General features: G+C 36.0%; 2 protein-coding genes across 3 annotated transcripts; one reads left to right on the top strand and one right to left on the bottom strand.

The window, feature by feature from the left end:
* The first annotated feature begins 6,142 nt into the window (after nucleotides 1-6,142).
* Nucleotides 6,143-9,203, top strand: LOC122278191 (trihelix transcription factor PTL-like). Of its 2 annotated transcripts, XR_006229310.1 has the most exons (3): nucleotides 6,143-6,676; nucleotides 7,528-8,858; nucleotides 9,026-9,203. XR_006229310.1 is itself a non-coding variant. In XM_043088311.1 (2 exons), exons 1-2 carry the CDS (start codon nucleotides 6,237-6,239, stop codon nucleotides 8,780-8,782), a joined length of 1,695 nt encoding a protein of 564 aa, XP_042944245.1. In that variant the 5' UTR covers nucleotides 6,143-6,236; the 3' UTR covers nucleotides 8,783-9,203. The 2 variants fall into 2 exon arrangements, 1 of the variants encoding a protein (XP_042944245.1); XM_043088311.1 differs by having other exon boundaries at nucleotides 7,528-9,203.
* Nucleotides 9,204-14,140: 4,937 nt separating this feature from the next.
* LOC122278758 (fructose-bisphosphate aldolase 6, cytosolic) lies at nucleotides 14,141-18,300 on the bottom strand. Its single transcript, XM_043088950.1, has 3 exons — nucleotides 18,078-18,300; nucleotides 15,431-15,658; nucleotides 14,141-15,229 (listed from the first exon to the last, which is right to left on the bottom strand). Exons 1-3 carry the CDS (start codon nucleotides 18,103-18,105, stop codon nucleotides 14,409-14,411), a joined length of 1,077 nt encoding a protein of 358 aa, XP_042944884.1. The 5' UTR covers nucleotides 18,106-18,300; the 3' UTR covers nucleotides 14,141-14,408.
* Nucleotides 18,301-19,250: the final 950 nt, after the last annotated feature.

Below are 19,250 nucleotides of genomic sequence, written 5' to 3'. Positions count from 1 at the left end.
CGTTAAAAAAGATATGTTCTCACTAATTCTTATCCACCACTATAATCTCATGGAAAACAGTCTAGTTTTACTTCCACTACTAATTTTTGTGACAATAGCTCACTTCTTGTCACCAATCTATATGGCGTAAAAAGAACCCATGGCAAAAACTCCAATTTGTTGTGTTGGGGGCACTGCTTTAAGGAAAAGTTGTCAAATAGTTTTAGAAACCATACTACAAAGACACCACCAATGGTTGCACGAGGGCTGGCAGGCTTTTTTCCAGACCAGCCCCAGGAGGGTGGATATATTTCTTTGATCATGGAGTCTCATGAGCATAAAAGTCACTTCAATGTTTCAGCTCAACTGAGCAAGTCTAAGAACAGACCAAATAAATCATCGACGTGTAATATGAAGAAATCCTTAACAAGTCTTGACTGCCAGCAGATGAGTGGTCATGCTGCTGCCAATACTAATGTAAAGAACAGACCAAATATTGGATCACCCACATGTAATATACTGAGTAAGAAATTTCGTATTAGATGCACAATTCCTGAAATTTAACACTTCAAGCTAACACACACATGGGATTCAGATATCAAACATATTAACCCTTTTAATATTACTTCCCCATAAATTATGTTAAAAAGAAATATAATGTTGCTTGAGATTTTAGAAATGAGTCCAAAAGCATGTAGTTCATGTCTTCATTCAGGATCTACCATTTTAGGGTCTATGGAATGATAATATTTTCAAACTACACCAGTTTTCTTTGGGAAAATTTTCTTCTATTTCTTTTTGTCCCTCATAGTCATTACATTGCCAAACTATTTTTTTTTTTAAGATAAATATTGTCTAGATGGGAAAGGGAAAGAGCACCCATCTCCATTAACATCTCCTACCACATATCCATCAACGAATCTAACGATCCAGGTATTCAGAATATTATTTTGGAAAATTTAGTGTAACTGCTTCACTTAATGTTTACATTTATTATGTAAGTTTTGGTTCATTATTAGAATGATTAGCTTATATGTTAGGTGATGGCAAGACCATATTATCCACATTTCTCAACACCTCGTACCACAAATCTGGCACATCATTTAATTGTTCTATTAATATGTTTATCTTAGGTCTTCAGCATATTATCATTATTGGTTTATATGTTAGGTGATACCAACACCATGATATCCGGATTTCTCAGCACTGCCTACCACTCATCCATCAACCAATCCAACAATGCAAGCATTTTGAATGTTAATTTTGAATGTTAATGACTATATTTATTTTTTATCTTTGGCACATTATCATTACTGTTTTATATGTTAGGTGATACTAATACCATTTTAGCTAGATTTTTCAAACTATATGCATGGTTCCCATGCACCAATGTCACATGCATGGTTACCACCCTTTGTTCCTCGTCCTAATGCCATCCCATCTCTATTGATGCATCAGGTGATAGATTCGTTCTTTAACATATGTGCTTATTTCTCACCATGCTTATATCAATTTACACATAGATTTGTATTGTTGTAAACTAGAGAAAGATCTTGTATCCCCATTTCACTCTTCTACTACCCTCTAATTGGTTTAAACTCTGCAAGCTCAAGCCATGTCAAAAAAATTCAAAATCCAAAACCTGACTTAGGGGAGGCCTAGACTTTGTCTACGCCCTCTGTGCGTAATACTGCTGAATCTAGAGATGACGATGCGTCCAGGACACAAAATACAATGCAGACTAGTGAAGGTGATAGTATTAAGGAGCGCAAGTTGGAGATGATGTTTAAATTCGAGTAAGAGTTAGTTTCTTATTATAAGGGATATGAGAAACAATGTGATTTCGAGGTAATGACACAACAGAGTAAGAGGAATGTGGATGGGAGTGTGAGATATGTCATGCAGGGTTGTGCTCATGGTGGAAACACACAGAACCAGACATCAAATGTTGCAAGGCCACATCTGACATAAAAGACAAACTAGAAGGTGAAGATAAATGCTATGTTGATTGATAGGATGTTGAAAGTATTAACGGTTCAAAATACACACTACCATGGTCTATCCTTACAAAAATCAAGTTCTTTCTCTTTATCTTCACTATTATCTGCCCACCATTTGAAATAGTTGCAATATGGTAATCTCTAAATATACAAAAACAAACGACGAGTATGTTAGAGAAAAAATTTGTACAAACTTGTGAAATGTCAAAGTAATGAAAAAATGTTGTACCTTTATATGTACTTTGGACACCCAACAAATGATCTACTAGGATTTCTTGGAGTATTTGCTATTCTAAGTGAAGATTTATGACTACAAATGCATGTTGGGTTGGTCTTTGAAGTACGACTAATAAGAGAAGATGAAGAAATTGATGATATCATTCTAAATCTATCATAAGGAATTACAACACCTGTTCTATTGACATTAAGCGAGTGCAAACAGAAAAAATAAAGTTAAAACCAGGAAAATAGCATTCAACACTCCTTCATCCATTGCTTTACAACTACTGTATCCCTTCTTTACCAAGTCTGGTAGTTCACTCAAAGTTGAAAACTTCCACTCTTTACCCTCTCGAATGGATCAAAAGTTTTGATCTAAATCACGATAGCCACTTTCCACCACTCTTACATGCATCATCTATATCCATCAGTGGAAGGGGAAGATTTAGGCTAAACTAACTAAAGAAAGTACATTGTGACATAAGGTATCAAACTATAGAAACATATGGGGATTATTAACATCCCAATCCTTATATTCATGACTAATGTTGTTTGGAGTATTACAGAGACATATGAGAAGAGAATAACATACTAAGCTACTGTTGTTTGAAAGTACATCAAAATAGATATTTCATATTTTCTTATGTTTTTCTTTTATCATTTAGTAGAATTTTATTGATGAAAAAGGTAGGTATAGCCCAAATAGTGTAGCAAACAGCATGGAAACAACTAATTTTCAGCATTCTAGTCAAGATCAAAGGTTTTATATGCATTAGTGCTTTCATAATTAAAATGTGTAAACTTCAAGGTTGTGCCCAACCCAATATGGCATTTGTAAGTTAGAGGTTGGGGTATTGTTATGAAGAAGAAGAAATCCAAGTGATTCATAGACTTATATCAAGGATTTTTAACAAAATAATGAGGGGGGAGGCATGCAAGATTTCAATCACTTCCTGTTTAATTTCCTTGTCAATAATTGATGATTTCAAATGAAGGGCCACGATAATACTAAATTATTAGATGGGTACTTTAGTGAAAGAGTAAGCAACCCATTCCAACAAGCCATAAATGTAATGCAATCTGACATGACTAATAATGCAAACAAGCATCTGTAATAAAACTCCCATAAGTAAATCTTCAATATCAGTAGAAGAAGAATTAAGACTAGATCATGTAAATAAAAATTCATAAACTCCTAAAAAATTCATAAAATAAAAATTAAGACTAAATCTATGATTGGTTGCTAAAGTGTTTAAACTCTAATGCAAACAACATTGCAGCCTCATCTAATAAACTAGAGGATGCGTTTTGGGATTAAGAAACTTCAAGGTTGTGCCCAACCCAAAGATAAACTAAAGTTGGAAACAACCAGAGAAAACATTTCAACTAAATTTTTAACACGTTGTCCCATATATGAAATTTTTTATCATAAATTGATCTCAAAGCTACAAATTAAAAACCTAACTTTTACATGATCCCGGATAGAAAAAATAAAATAAAACTATATTCACAATGCAAACTTAATCAACCTAAATTTATCGAAAATTACAAAGAGATAGATATATATGTGGTGAGAACAAGGCACAGGATTGACAATATGGATTGGACAACAAATCATAGACAAGAGGGAGAGTACATCTATGATTTGCAGGAGGTGAAGATAAAGAAGTGGGGGCTAAACAAAAGAAGAAGAAGTGACGGCTTAGGGTTAGGGTTTAGAACAAAAAATGGGAGTATGGTAGAGAATGGAGAGAAAGGAAATGCGAAGAAGGGAAATTCAAAGGAAACACACCATTTCACTTTACTCTCCCAGAACGAACCGTTTCATTTTATAGCCCTTCCCTTCCAACACCGTCAAAACCAAAACGCACTGTTTTTTTGTTCTAAATCTCGCATAGCACCCCCAGAGTGCCCTTTCTTAGTTTCAAATACAATGCCCCTTTTTATTTTCCATACACGATAGGTGAGATTCGTTCACAAAGAGTATGCTAAATCGTGTGTTTAGATTTTTTCCACCCCAGATTTTCCATTTTTCTTTTCCTTTTCTCACAACATGAACGATATCCTTTAAGCAGCATGATGTGACGTGGCGTAATCACTTAACAGTTCATTTTGTGTGTGCACATGAGAGAACTCCCCCTTTTTTCACAGATGAGACAGTACTCACATGATTGAGAGCTATGACGGATCGACAAAGGAATTAATCATAGCTAGGAATTGTGCATTTTTCCAATGACACAAATCTACTTCTGATTAAGTCATGCTACGTTCCTGTAACATTCGTGTTAAACTATTGAGGTTGGCAAATATATTAATGAATGCTATCTCAACCTTAAAAAATTATGTTGTGCGAATGTTATCCCTAGCTTGTTACAAACATCATTTTCGATGGCAACTCCTATCCATTTGTTGTCTTGCCCTAAGCCACGTGTCTCTCATTCACAACCCCCTAGCTAATTGAAGTTACTATTACTGATTAAATGTAAAATTGGTCTTTAAGATTACATTCATAGAAAAGAGTAATGCTAGATTTAGTTTTAAGATATGCAAGCTCTGCGATCATTTGAAAAAAGCGAAATCCACCGTTAAAAAATAATTTTTTCACGTGACTCATAGATTTATCCACTTTTGTTTTTTTTAAAGGGTGAGATTTGCACATGCATCTTAAGACTGCAAATATAATTCATCTTTAAAAAATTCTTCACGAGTTTTTAATTTTTACATTGTATTTAATTTTTCATAAACTTTCCATTAGGACTTTCTGTGGTGCTCTCGTTAAACTTTAAATAGCGCACAGTTTGTCAAATGCATAGCATTAATTTTACGTATGAACTAATAAAAAGAAAATGATAATATGACTACCAAATTTGTCTACCAAATTTGTCCACTCATATATTTTTATTTATTTATTTTTAATGGTTAAGGAAGTAATTATTAATTAGTGAATTTCTATATTTTTTTAGTTTTTTCTTAATAGTTAAGAATGTTTAAAAAATAATTAAAGAAAAAGAAAAGAAAAACTCATTTTTACTAGTGTGTATATTTAGTAAGTACATTTAGTAGTCACCCTAACATTGTCTCTAATCAAAATCAAAAGATAGCATCAAATGCCATGTCATCCACCTATTTAAATAATAATAAAAGATAGAAAAAGAGAAATGATTTGTATAAATTATAAATAAACAACTCTCATATAAAGTTTTGTAAAAAAATAGACTATGTCTAGAAAAAGTGTCGAAAAAAAATTTCATTTTAATGAGATTTACTTTTTTACAAAACCCTACTCAAAATTTGTTCATTTAAAAATTGTAACTAGTTACTCTCACACTTGAAATGCATAAATTTAGCATTTTAAATGCCATGTCATCCCGTAATGGCCCATGGGGTGAGACCTATGTATAGGCAGCCGCCCACTGGGAGATGGTGATTGCCCAGCCTTGCAATTTTTTTCTCATTTTTAATTTTAGTTATTCTTTATGTTTTATTTTTTGTTTTAGTTTTTAATTTCTTTTTGACACTTAAAAGAAAGAAAATTCCAAGAAGTCTTTTGCAAACAATTAAAATTCAAAAATTCATTAATTTTCATTTTATTGTTACCATTATACAACAATATATATATATGTTTGTTCGCTTTCTCCTTAATTTGCTATATAATCCTCATTGTATGGATATTATAATACGACATTACACAATAAAAAAAATTAAAAAAAAAAACTGCTATTTGTTATTAATTATTTTTTTATCAAAATATATATATATTCTTATCATAAATAATCATTTTCATCCTAAATAATTTATTGTATATCTTTGGATCGATTAGTTTATTAGATTGCCTTTCTAAATAAAGAGAAATAAGAGTTTACACGTTACATACGCTTTGATACGGGGCATGGGACCATTGTTCTGTACATAAATTCTAGCCTTTTCGAGGACGACACGATCCGAGTCTGACGCTCATATCTCTCTCTCTTTCCCTCGATACCTTTATCTTTATTCTCAGCCTTCTTTCTATTTCCTTTTTCTCGTATTTCAAACCCTATGGAAATGGAGGATCAGTACGGCATGCCTGATCTGAGGCAACTTATGAACGGGAGGTCGTCCCATTTCCCGTCCATCCCTCAGCCCCCAGAGCTGTTCTCTAGCCACCATCGAAACCTCTCACCCAGCCACCACTACAATATGATGATGATGGGTCGTGAAGTAGGGGCCGATGTGTTGTCCCGTGGTCTTCCCGAGTTTCGCTCTGATTCTGCTCCAAGTGTCGCTGCCACTACTCCCACCAATGCTGTCGCCACTTCTGCGTCCACTCATTCGTTCAGTGGGTTTGAGGCCGAGACTGCAGGGTGCTTAGGAGGTGATGGCGGCACTGGAAGATGGCCTAGACAAGAGACTCTCACTCTTCTTGAGATCAGATCTCGACTGGATCCCAAGTTCAAAGAGGCTAATCAAAAGGGCCCTTTGTGGGACGAAATTTCAAGGTATATACAATATATTTCAGCCCTAATCGTCCTCTCCTTTCTTTTTCTTTTATCATTAAATCTCTCTCTCTCTCTCTCTCTCTCTCTCTCTCTCTCTCTCTCTCTCTCTCTCTCTCTCCATATACATATATATTGTGTATATATATATGTTTGGGGAGGGGGTCTAGGTGCAAGTTTCTTTCTTCTGTTGTTGATGATGTCGATGAAGGATTGAATGTCACTGAGGATTATAAAGAAAGAGGACTGCTGCTAGTGTTTTCGGCAGTTACATCTGAAAACTTTGGAAGCGATATAAGGCTTTATAATCCGGTTTTTGAGTTTGCAAAATGAGCTTCAGTTGGAGACCCGTGTCATGTGTTACTTTTTTTTTTTATTTCGATTTGAGAAAATTCGAGGCTGATCGTCTGTGTAGTTACTCGTTATGATCTGTTTTGAAAATGTGTAGTACCTTTCTTTCGAAGGAAAAGTGTTTATTTATTTTTTGGATGATTTGAAAATTGTGGACGACGCTTGGGATATTGCTTAAGCACCCGCAACTGCTAAAAACTCTCATATCTGAGACCTATCCTTGTTTAGCAATTTGAATGGTCAATATACTAAATTAGGTCAACTGTGATTACTCAGCAAAGAAAGGATATTATGAGATTCGCAGCACCATCATTAAACATCATCACCACATGATTTTTTTTTTTTTTATGGGATATTTCTTCTTCTTCTTTTTTCCTTACAATGCAATCTAGGGTTCTCTCCTATCATGAATATGCATTTTCTTATACAAATCATATTTCAGTATGTTAATGTCCATTTCTTTGTTTCATTTTTATCTCCTCTCTTTTCAACTTTTTTTGCAGGATCATGTCTGAGGAACATGGTTACCCAAGAAGCGGGAAAAAATGTAGGGAGAAGTTTGAGAACTTGTACAAATATTACAAAAAGACAAAGGAAGGGAAGGCTGGAAGACAAGACGGTAAGCACTACAGGTTCTTTCGCCAACTCGAAGCTCTCTATGGAGAAACCAGCAACACCACCCCCGTCCCCGAAACCCATTTTGCTGGACATAGTCTTCGATTTCATAACACAAGCCAGAACACAACTCCAGCAAATGAAGAGGCATTTCATTCTCAAAAGCATTGTGATCAAAGTCTTAGCCTCTCTAATTCCTGTGAGTACGATACCTCTTCCTCCAATGACAATGATCTCAGCACCACGGTGCTGAGGGAGAACGATTCGGCGGAGAAGCGGAGGAAGAGGAAAGGTGGAAGGAGCTGGAAGGCTAAAATAAAGGGCTTCATTGACTCGCAGATGAGGAAGTTGATGGAGAAACAAGAGGCATGGTTAGAGAAGCTGATGAGAACTCTTGAACAGAAGGAACAGGAGAGGCTGTTAAGAGAGGAAGAGTGGAGGAAACAAGAGGCAGACAGGATAGATAGGGAGCACAAGTTTTTGGCTAAAGAACGGGCTTGGATTGAAGCAAGGGATGCCGCTTTAATGGATGCCTTGCAGAAACTTACAGGAAGCGAAGTAAAGGCTTCATCGTCTGAGGGTCTAATGGCCGCTGAAATCCAAAACCACAGTGAAAACCAGAATGAGGACGGAAGTGAAATACTAAATAATGGTGGGAAAGGTGAAAGCTGGCCGGAATCCGAGATTTCGAGGCTAATACAATTGAGAAATGCCATTGAGTTAAGAATTGGGCCAAGTGGGTGTTCAGAAGAGGTTCTGTGGGAGGAAATAGCAGGAAAGATGGCTTGCTTTGGATATGAAAGGAGTGCTTTAATGTACAAAGAGAAATGGGAGAGCATCAATAGTTATCCGAGAAAAACCAAGGCAGGTCACAAGAAGCGCAAGGAGAATTCACGAGGCTGTGCTTACTTTCAGAACAGTGGATCGTCCTTATACAGTCAAGGAGGAGCCTTCTGTGAAATCAGCGAACGAGAGCCAGAGGCGGTGAGACTACAAGGAAATGATGGTTCTTCCCCTTCCAATTCCAATGCCGGAAATTCTGTGCATGAGAGCTGCTTTCCTTTCTTGTTGGGCGATGGGGAGAACTTGTGGGACAACTATGGTTTGAAGGTCAACAAAGGCGATACAACCAGTAAGTACTAAAAGCGCATGATAGGCAGCTGGCGAGGAAACCGGCCTGAAGCTGGGCGGGCGAAGTATTTGACTTATTAATTAAGAGGTAAGAGACTTGAATTAAAATATAGGCCATGGGAAAATGGACTGTGAAAGGAAAGAGCTGACTGAGGATCATTAATTATGTATAGGGGTTGATATCTAGCTAGTTGGTTTTGGAACTTCCGAATATGGACATTTAAGATCAAAATAATGCGTTTTGTGTTTTATCAGTTGATTGGGGAAGCCGGGATGTTGCGATATGATGTTGCTCAAAGTGGTGCGGTACTTACCATCTCAACACTTGTAAGATTTCCATTTTGTGCTGAATTTCCTTCTTGTGCATGCAACTTGTATGATAATTGTAGTTCATTATTCAATCCGACATTTTTTTTATCACTTCCATCATTAATTTTTTCTGTTTTTAATTCGCTAATTTCTTAACACCTGCCGTACGTATTAACTGCGGATGTGTCTTGGATGATCAACACGTTTGTGAGAATTTGGATAATAATTCTCTTGGCATTTCTTAATCGATGGAAGGAGCGCTAGAGAGGGGAAGAAATGATAGATATTAATTAATTACTAGCGGATGTACATCATGTTATACCATCAGCCTAGCTATGAACAAAATTATGTCCAAGTATATATACTTCGTCCTCTGATTTGCAATCAGCATTAAACTTATTTTCCAAGTACTATTGATCAGTGCATGGAGTACTTTACCGTGAAAAAAGGAATTTAGTAAGTTTGGTCAGAGCAATTAAGGAAGGAAAGAGACATGACAATTCATATCAGATTTCAAGAGTAGAAAGTAGTCTTGACTTTGCATGTCATAATTCTGAAAGTGATTTGCAGCTGGGAATAGAAGTTAATTAATTAAGAGTTTTAGGCCGAAACAAGATTTGAGGTTTTTTTTTTAATCAAAACAACTACTTAATTTCATAGCGGAAACAAGATTTCAGATAAAATGATGAACGCCTTGAAATTATAAAGGATAATGTCACCTTTATTTACGTTGCGTTGATGGTAGCTAGATCTTCAATAGACAATACTGAGATTACGCAGTCAAGCATACCAAACTACTAGAAGCTTTCGTTTTGCAATTTTCAAACACTGTATCAAACGTTATATCGATAGTATGAAGATAATGAAAGAACTTGTCATTGAAGTTAAAACATGGCAACGACAGTTTTCTGTAGTTTGTCATGCTTGCGCTTTCATCCATGGTGGGGAAAAGATCAAGGAGATCACGTTCGACTTAGAATTCTCGGATTACTTAACTAAGCACTATATGCATTCTCTTTGAACACTTGTCCTTTATATATACCAAGAGATCAGTATTAATGAGGTTTGCCTGTCAGAAAGAAAATGTTCAAAACAGCTATTTATATGGAGGAAATTAAGGATGATCATGACTATCATATTTTTGCTATGATATTTATATATGAATATTTCCATTGGTAATATGCAACTGAATTGTGCTTGATTTTCTTGCTGTTAATTAACGTTAGTTATGTTGTTTGGATCTAATTAACTATATATTATTACTATGATTTACATTCAATCTTACTTTAGACCTTGCCTGCCGGACTCCAGATGAGTAAATGGTGCATGTATGTGTGTATATATAAAGTATTTAGAATAAAAAGGAAAAGAATTAGATTTCATTTGGAATTCTGATTATAAGTTATAATAATCATGAGTGATTGATGGCATTGGTAATGCTTTGTAAAGGAATTTTCATGAAAATGGCATCTTCAAGACGCATGCATATAGAGAACCAAAATCAATGACTGATTTGACTTATTTTATTCATTCTCTAAACTAAAACCCAGTTGACGTCGCACCATCCATTGATTAGTCAATTTAAAAACAGGTGCCTGTATAAAGAACAAGTTTTGAAATTCGAAAATATTGTGGTGAATGAGATATCTTTAGCCCTATAAAGACAGAAAAAAGTTGGATAGATAGAAAGATGGGATGGTGGCTTTTGCTGCAACCTTACTCTTCCTTCCGCAATAGACGTCGAGGTACCATTCTGCATGCATAGTTTATTATCACAATCCAGAGAAAATGTGTCAACATGTTACACTCCAAGACAGTCACTGACCGTACTTAGGAAGGAGTAAAGAAGCTTCCCACCAGGGGGAACAAAAGAAGGAGAGATGTTGCAGTCATTGTCAGAGAGACTCAAGTACCAGATCAGCTTTTGTTTATCTTTTTCCTCTCTCTTCTCGTGGGTTTTGAGCCCAGGGAGGTTCCTTGTGCAAACCCTAGAGACAGTTTTTTAGTCATTAGCAATCAAAATAAACGAAATTAATATCAATTATGGGAAAAATAATTTCGAATGGATCGGCTTTTGGTGATGTCACTGAAGTCTGATGCGACTAGACTGGTAAGTACTGAGACAACAATATTAAAATTGCCACTCCTTACTTTAAAACATATACCAAAACGCCAATGCTTTAGCCTTTAAATTCCTTCCGCCATGTAAGGCAACCATCAGCTTCTCTTTCTTTCACTCTAGAATAGAAAAATCGATCAACTCTTTGATTTAGAGTTCTTTTCCTCAATAACAACACCAAATTGCGTGCTTTTATGATAAGTTTCAGACTTATAGTGGCGTTCAAAAATTAGAAAAAGAAAAAGGGCAAAGGGAAAGTAAGAAATAATAAATAGGAGAGGCCTCGGAGGTAATTAATGGGTTCTAGACCAGCTAGATTTTTTTTCTTATCTTTGTTATCATCGATCAAAACATGAAAAAACAACTAACAAATTAAGCAAAAGCTTAACCTTATAGGGTGTTGAATCCGAAGAGGTATCGTCCTATGACGTTTATGGAGGCTTTTGATTTCTCCTCAACTGCTTACTTATATATATGGGCCAGAGTATTGAATCTTAGTCCTTTGCTAAAAGATTTTGTTTTTTTGGGTTTCCGGGAATGAGTAAGATTTCTGCTCCATGGCCCAATAGGAAACATCGTTATCCTCCTGCGAGTGAGAGCAATCCCAAGGAATAGGACCACTTGCCATGAATAACAGCACTTTTCATTTTTCTGCCAATTCAAGCACCGATATCTTGCATACGCTAGCTAGTTATGTTTTTTATTAACTTCACTCCACAAAGCTAACGTTTGCAGCGATCAGTCAGTTCCAAATGACCAACTCATCTGCCCTCCTCATAAATTTCTCCTGACTGCTATCTAGAGAAGCGAGAAATAAAAAACATACAATATATATGAATCAAATATTGGAAATTCATAAACTCAAGGGAGGAGGAGGAGGAGGAGGAGAAGAGGAGAATGTAGGAAAGAAAATGGCAAATGTTGCATGAAGTTGATTAACCAACATGCTTTTGCATGTGTGAGTACTTGGATTTCAAGTTTAATGTAAGAAAAAGGAAGAGGATGTAGTTGTCGTCGTAGATTTTGGAGCATGTAGTAGCATATATAGGCTTGAAAGCACAAAACAGGTAGCGATGAGACGGTACGAGAACCGGGAAATCAGTGGCGATCGATGGTACGAAAAGTGTAATAAATTTAAAGCTACGACTTGACCTGATCATTCTATTAGAGTAATGGCAATAGTTTAGTTAAAGGTTAAGATAAAATTTATCTAAACTCACATTATTTATCTTTTGTTTTTATCATTCAAGATATAACTCCACATTAAATTATATATCCTAAAATAATAATAAAATATTATTTTTTTAATAATAATAATTTTTTCATATTTTATAATTATACTAAGTATATGTTAATTAATAATTTAATTTTTATTAATAATTAATAATTTGTCAGGAGTCAGAAGCCTTCATGATCAGGGAAATGAAATTGGAGCAGATGGAGGGAGCAATATTTGGAATAAAATAATTATTTGCCTATGAACAGTGTAATGCCAAATATAACCTTCCCTTTTGATTTACTGTAACTCAACGATTCAACTTCTTCCTTTTAACTAGTCCAATACAATAGTTTTAAGGAGAAATGAGACATATTTTTGGATTGATTGGCGCTTCCCCGTGGGTGGAAAAATTTGGATCATCTACGAAATGTCGGATAATGACCACCACTCAAATATAATTATTTTAAAAAATTAATAAAATAGAAAATGAGATCAATGTCGCTGGAATAGAGGATTTGATCGCCACGATCGAGTTAGGTATTTTTTTAATAGAAATGCTATAAGAAACTCTTACACTACACATATTTACCGAATCAATATGTGACTTGTCATTTTTGTTTTTCTATTTAAACACGCACATATTTAAACTTTAAGATAGATAAGAAAAAAATAACAAATTACATGTTGATTAAGTGAATGTGTGTGATATACAGCTTCTATATAAAATTTCTCATTTTTTTATTGGGAAATACTACTACGCCGCTTTAGTTATACTGTTCATTTTGTCCCATTGACGTTACACTACTATGTCGTCATGCCACGTGATTTATTAAAAAAAATTAAAAATACAAATATAAAAAGAGTAGACAGAACCTAGGATTCAATCTTTTTTTTTTTTTTTTTATATTTTCAAACATATTTTGTTTTAAATATAAATATATATATATATAATAATCCATGTAGCACAAGAACTAGTGGTGTCACGTCAAGAGGACAAGACAAAATGAGCGGTATAATTGCAACGACATAGTAGCGATTCTCTTTTTTCTAATTCATTCTTTTTAATTACATTTTTTTTTATGTTTAAAGTTAAAGATATTTTAAAATTTTAATTCAAGAATTTTAGGAATTCCATCAGGAATGACAAATTAATGACGATTTAGAGTGCAAATTAAATTTCGTTTTCCAAAAATTATTTTAAGCCAATGCAGTACTCCAAAGCAAAGTCTATTCACGTAATAATAAAACTCATTCCCGATTTCATGGTGGTGCTTCGGGAGAACTACTCGACGGCCCGCTTTATCTTTCATCAGTCGCCCCTTTATTAACTTCCAGGATTGCTATGTAAAACTAAAGCAGGATGGAAGGGAAGTTTAATAAAACTCTATTTTTCAGAGTGGAAAGTCGACGGCGGTGAAACTGCAACAGTATGCTCGGGGCTCAGTAAGGCCTTAGTAATACTAAGGCATCAATCCCTCTTGAGCCAGCAGTCTTCTTCCAAATGAAAAGGTTTTGTTACCATTTTTCAGCTGGAACTCGTTCAAAAAGGGAACCCCCTACATTAGAAACCGTGTTGTTGCTATAGACCTTCCCAGTTCCTCATAGAGTGTCGACTGACAACGGCTAAAACAGAGGTGCACAACGACAAGAACACCCGATCCGTTGCACGCGCCTAATTTATACCCCTCCAACAAGGGGAGGAAAAAAACGAAGCCCAGTCCCATTTCAGTAATTTGCAGAATCAAATGATTCTCATTGTTTCCTAATACTTGCTTTTAAAATAACATAGAAATATAAGCAGTTCTCAGATTAAAAACCCCAGCTTGGGAATGTTTCCCGAGCTTTATTACTTTACCACCGTTCTACTATGGCTGAGAAAACAAAAGAACTTTGAGAAAGTGTCCTAACCCTATAACTGATAATAGGGCAACATTAAAAACACCGCATCAACTCTCCAAAACAAAACACAAACCACCAGAACCTCAATTTCATCAGTACTTGTAGTCCTTGACATGAAGGCTCTCGGAGGCACCCTCACTGAGTTTTGCATCACCCTTGTAAATTCCCAGAGTTGCCTCTGAGTTTGCCTTGGCCCTGGCAAGAAATGCAGCCTGCGCCTTCTTAACATTTTCTGGCTTTCCTGCCCATGTCTTGAGAGTGCTCTGCTGAAGGGCCCGCCCAAAGGAGAAGGAAAGAGACCATGGCTTCTTTCCCTTGAGTTTGTTCATGGCATTGAGGTTGAGTGTCGCCTCCTCCTCACTCTGTCCACCAGACAAGAACATAATTGCAGGAACTGCAGGAGGCACAGTTCGCTGTAGTGCCCTAACGGTGTACTCAGCAATCACCTCTGGTGCAACCTTTGGCGCCTCAGATCCAGGGGTCACCATGTTGGGCTTCAACAAAGTTCCCTCAAGCAGAACATGGTGGTCGTTTAGAGCTTTATAGACCGCAGCTAGAACACGTTCAGTCACGTCAGCACACTTTTCAATATCGTGGGGTCCATCAACAAGGATCTCAGGCTCAACAATGGGGACAAGACCATTCTCCTGGCAGATAATAGCATAACGGGCCAATCCATTGGCATTTTCGTTGATGGCCAGCTGAGATGGCTCGGTCTGTCCAATGTTGAGCACAGCACGCCATTTGGCAAATCGAGCACCAGCTTCGTAGTACTTCTGGCAACGCTGTGCAAGGCCATCAAGACCCTGGGTGGTGGTCTCCCCATTGGTGCCCGGAAGCTCAACAGTGCCCTTGTCAACCTTGATGCCTGGGAGAACACCGCCTTCCTTCATAACCTCAACAAAGGGCTTACCTGCAAAGTATATATAGTATACGGAATTATATTCAAGGGAAAGAAACATTTAAAAAGGACTTCCAAAATCTTTCAATGACAGTAATTTCAATTATTGTAATCAAACCTGGAAGTTGAACCAAAACACAATTTTGAATATTAGAAACTTAAAAGTATGATTTATCATATTCACAATAACAGAACTAGAGTTTATCACAACACCTGAAGCTGTCTTCTGATAGAGCGTCTCCTCAAAGAGAATTACTCCACTGAGGTATTGGAGGGCACCAGGAGTGCAGAACAGGAGCTCACGGAGGGCACGCCTGTTGTCCTCAATATTCTCAACATTGATGCTAGAAAGACGCTTGCCAATTGTGCCAGTTGACTCGTCAGCAGCAAGGATACCCTTTCCAGGGGTGCCAATGTATGCAGCATTAGCAATAAGCTCATCTGAAAAAATTAGACGTTACTCAAAGAAACATTGATAACAATTTATAAGAATAAGAAAATTACAAAAAAAAAAAAAAAGGAAGATTACAAATAATCGTTTCACTGTCAGTGAAGACAAATGAAATATATTGAAATCACCACAAATAAGAGACAAGAGGCTCAATATAAATAAAGACTTACCAAAAAACATATAAATAAAGTAATAAATATCAAGTTTGAATTTTTTTTCAAGTTTAAAAACTGATTCATGTTTAAGGGCAACATGAGCACAAAGGATAACAACTGCGTATTACAAACTTAAAAAACACGTAACAACTTCAACCTTTTTTAATAAATAAAGAGAAACAATATTTGCAATCCTATGATGTGCAAGCGCCATGTACTTCTTTTAAAAAAAGTAGCTTAATTTGGAACCCACATGAAAAATATATATATTTTTTAATGGTGGACCCTACCTTTTTCCAAATGGAGTGAATGGTGCTTGCACATCCTAGGACTGTATCTAACATTACTCATAAATAAATACATAAATAAACCTTAGTGAATAAAGAAAGGACATTCAAGTTGTTAGCTGCTAAATTTTATTAGACTTACAGCCTGTTTGGGAACTAAACCGTTTTTAGACTAATTCACTATTATTCACAAACAGTTCACTGCTATTTTTTTTTTGGCACCAAGTGTCCAAAAACAACATCCCGACTAATCCCATGGGTGCACAGGCCCTCGATAAGAAGTTTTTCGCAAGTTCACATTGGGTAATTCAAGAAGAAGATCTCCCAATCTGATGGCCCTTAGAGATTGTTTGCACCTAAATGGATTTGAACCTTCGACTTGGGAGAGCATACCCCTAAATCCAAGGTATTTACCACTTGAGCCAACCCCTAAGGGTCAACAATTTACTGTTATTTACAAACAATTTAATACTATTTCACTACTATTCACAAATTATTTCACTACTAATAAAATATTTCATTACTATTCATAGATGATCTGAGATACAAATAGCATCCAAAAGGAGCCTTAATAAACCACTCCCAAGAATCCATTGCCATCTACAGCATATTAACTGGGCGGTTAAAAATTTAAAACACTAATTATATGCAGTTCAAATAACTCTCAACATTTACTTCGATGAACCAGTAAACTTGGGCAAGTATCTAGAAGAATTATAGTATGAATTATGACTATTTAGATTCCTTATTTATCTATGGAGCAAACTCATACAACATAACAAACAAACACAATTCAAAAACCAATTTTTTTGGTTATTCAATATTTCTATGGGCCCATGGTTCAAAGAGTCTTGTTGGGTTACTACCAGATCATTTGCAACATGCCCTTACAGACTGAATACGGAATTGATGTGGCATATGTCACAGAACTGACGGGGACAATCTATGTATCGCAGTAAGAACAAAAATGATAAAAAGAAACAAACTAATTGACAAAAGAGAAACTCAGCCTCACCCTTGGCGAGGCGAAATGGCCGGGCTAGGGCAGGGTGATCCACCCAAGTACTTTCGCACAAAGAGGCTGTGAGGGGGACAATCTCTCCCACCCCCCAACCCCACAAGCATAGTTGCCACTTGCTGGTGGATCTACACCTTGCACGACATCCGCTACGAGTAAATGAGATCTCAGAGCATAGAGGCAATGATCGAGGGAGGGATATCTCCCCAAGTCCTCCCCTCGATCGCAGTTGACTTGTATGGGCCCTCCACAAGGGGAGGCAGCCAGGGATGTTCCCACCCTTGATAGCTGCCTCTATGCAGGGAGACCATGACCAGGAGGTAGAGATGTCCCCTTCTCGGCCCGTCCGCATGAGGAGGCCAAGAGAAAGGCAATCTGCCCCTCTTTCTTAGAGTATGGAGGCCACAACCGAGGTAGGGAGAATTCTCCGCACCAGCCTCAAGCCTCTCCATAGGAAGACCGCGAGGGGGGTGTTCTCCCCCTTCATTGTGGCCTCCGCAAGGGGAATTCTAGATCTCCCCTGGACTAAATTAAGACACTAAGAAATAAACTAAAAAACGTATCAGCCTCTGCTCCGCGTAGTTAATATTCGATTTAGTACATCCTAACCAGAAGTTGTACCGTTATAAAAAATGAATTAAAATCATTTTTTGAAAGGAAAAAAAAAAAGGATCTTGGGCGATTAGGGACTACTTTGATTTCATTGAAATAGAGCGGCCAACGATCGGTTCAAAGACCTCCTATCTGAAAGTTCTATATTTGAATTTAACTAACAACAAGGGTGATCTTTCGCGACAAAACGGGAATTTTATTAATAATTGACTGAATAAAACAGCATCAAATAGAGCAATCCTCCCATAGAAATTCTAGATCTACCAGAGCCGTGCGATAGGTGGAAAATGTAAAAAACAAAAAGCACAAACAGGGAGAAAACATGAGGAGTAATTACCCTGGTATTTGCTCTTGAAAGCCGACATTTTTGTTATAAATAGAGACTGAAAGAAAATATTTTTCAGAGAGAGGGAGAGACGGAGGGAGGGATGGAAAGGGTTGAGAGAGAGCCGAAGGCAGAACAGTAGAGAGGGGTTACAGGGTTTATATTTTAGGCGAGGGAGGAAAGGTAAGTTGGGTTTGAAGGGGTGTCATCGATATTGTCGCTTCAAGGTTCGGCTTTTTTCGCAAGCAACGTTGTCGATCAGGTTGCTCTTTTATGTCCTTGGTTTTACTTTTTCACCCTTGGGCCAGTTTTTGTGTGGAGCAGTACTCGCTTCCACGGCCCAACTGGATCCCGCAACGCCATATGCAGCATATGTTTCTCTTTTGGGTTTTGCTATACAACCTCTCAATACCTCAACACTCCACTTTTTTTTAATTTTTTAATATTTTTTTTGAATTTATTTTTTTTAAATTAATTTAATTATTTTATTCATTATTTATATATTAAATATTTAATAAAAGATAAAATAATAAAAATTAAAAAAATGTAGAGTGTAGAGTGTTAGGAGGTTGTAAAGATTTTTTCTTCTCTTTTATCGTGCGGGGGATTTTTTTTCTTTTTTTTTTAAGAAATTTAAAAATTATATCATTAACTTATTTTTATCATAATATATTATTAATTAGTTTATGAAGTGTTTGTTTAGAAAATAATTCGTTCTAAGTTAATAAAATTAGTAACAATGTTTAATTACTAATCACAACCTTCACTATCAAGTTCGGATACAAGTTTTTATTCTCTATCGCGCGGCTCTAGCGTCAACTAGAAATCTTATTTAGGTCATGTTTGGTTATACAGATAAGATGAGATAAAATATTTTAAATAATAATAAATAAAATATTATTATAATATAATTTTTTAATATTAATTTTGTATTAAAATTTGAAAAAATTAAATTATTTATTATATTCTTTTATAAATATTTAAAAAAATTATAATAATGAATTAAGGTGAAATGAGATAAAATTTTTAATTTTGATTAACCAAACGCCAAATGTTCTGTAGAGGAAGGGTAGAATTGACAATCAATAAAATAGTGTCCAAAAGTAAAAATGGTGGGGTACCCAAGTTTCACGAGAAAACCACTGCTGAGGTTGGATTAGGTGGGGAAGGATGGATGGGTCAAAA

This window comes from Carya illinoinensis, chromosome 10, assembly GCF_018687715.1.
Source record: "Carya illinoinensis cultivar Pawnee chromosome 10, C.illinoinensisPawnee_v1, whole genome shotgun sequence".
Classification (NCBI taxonomy): Eukaryota; Viridiplantae; Streptophyta; class Magnoliopsida; order Fagales; family Juglandaceae; genus Carya; species Carya illinoinensis.
The sequence above is the reverse complement of the archived record's forward strand: the minus strand, read 5'-3'. Positions and strand labels throughout refer to the sequence as shown.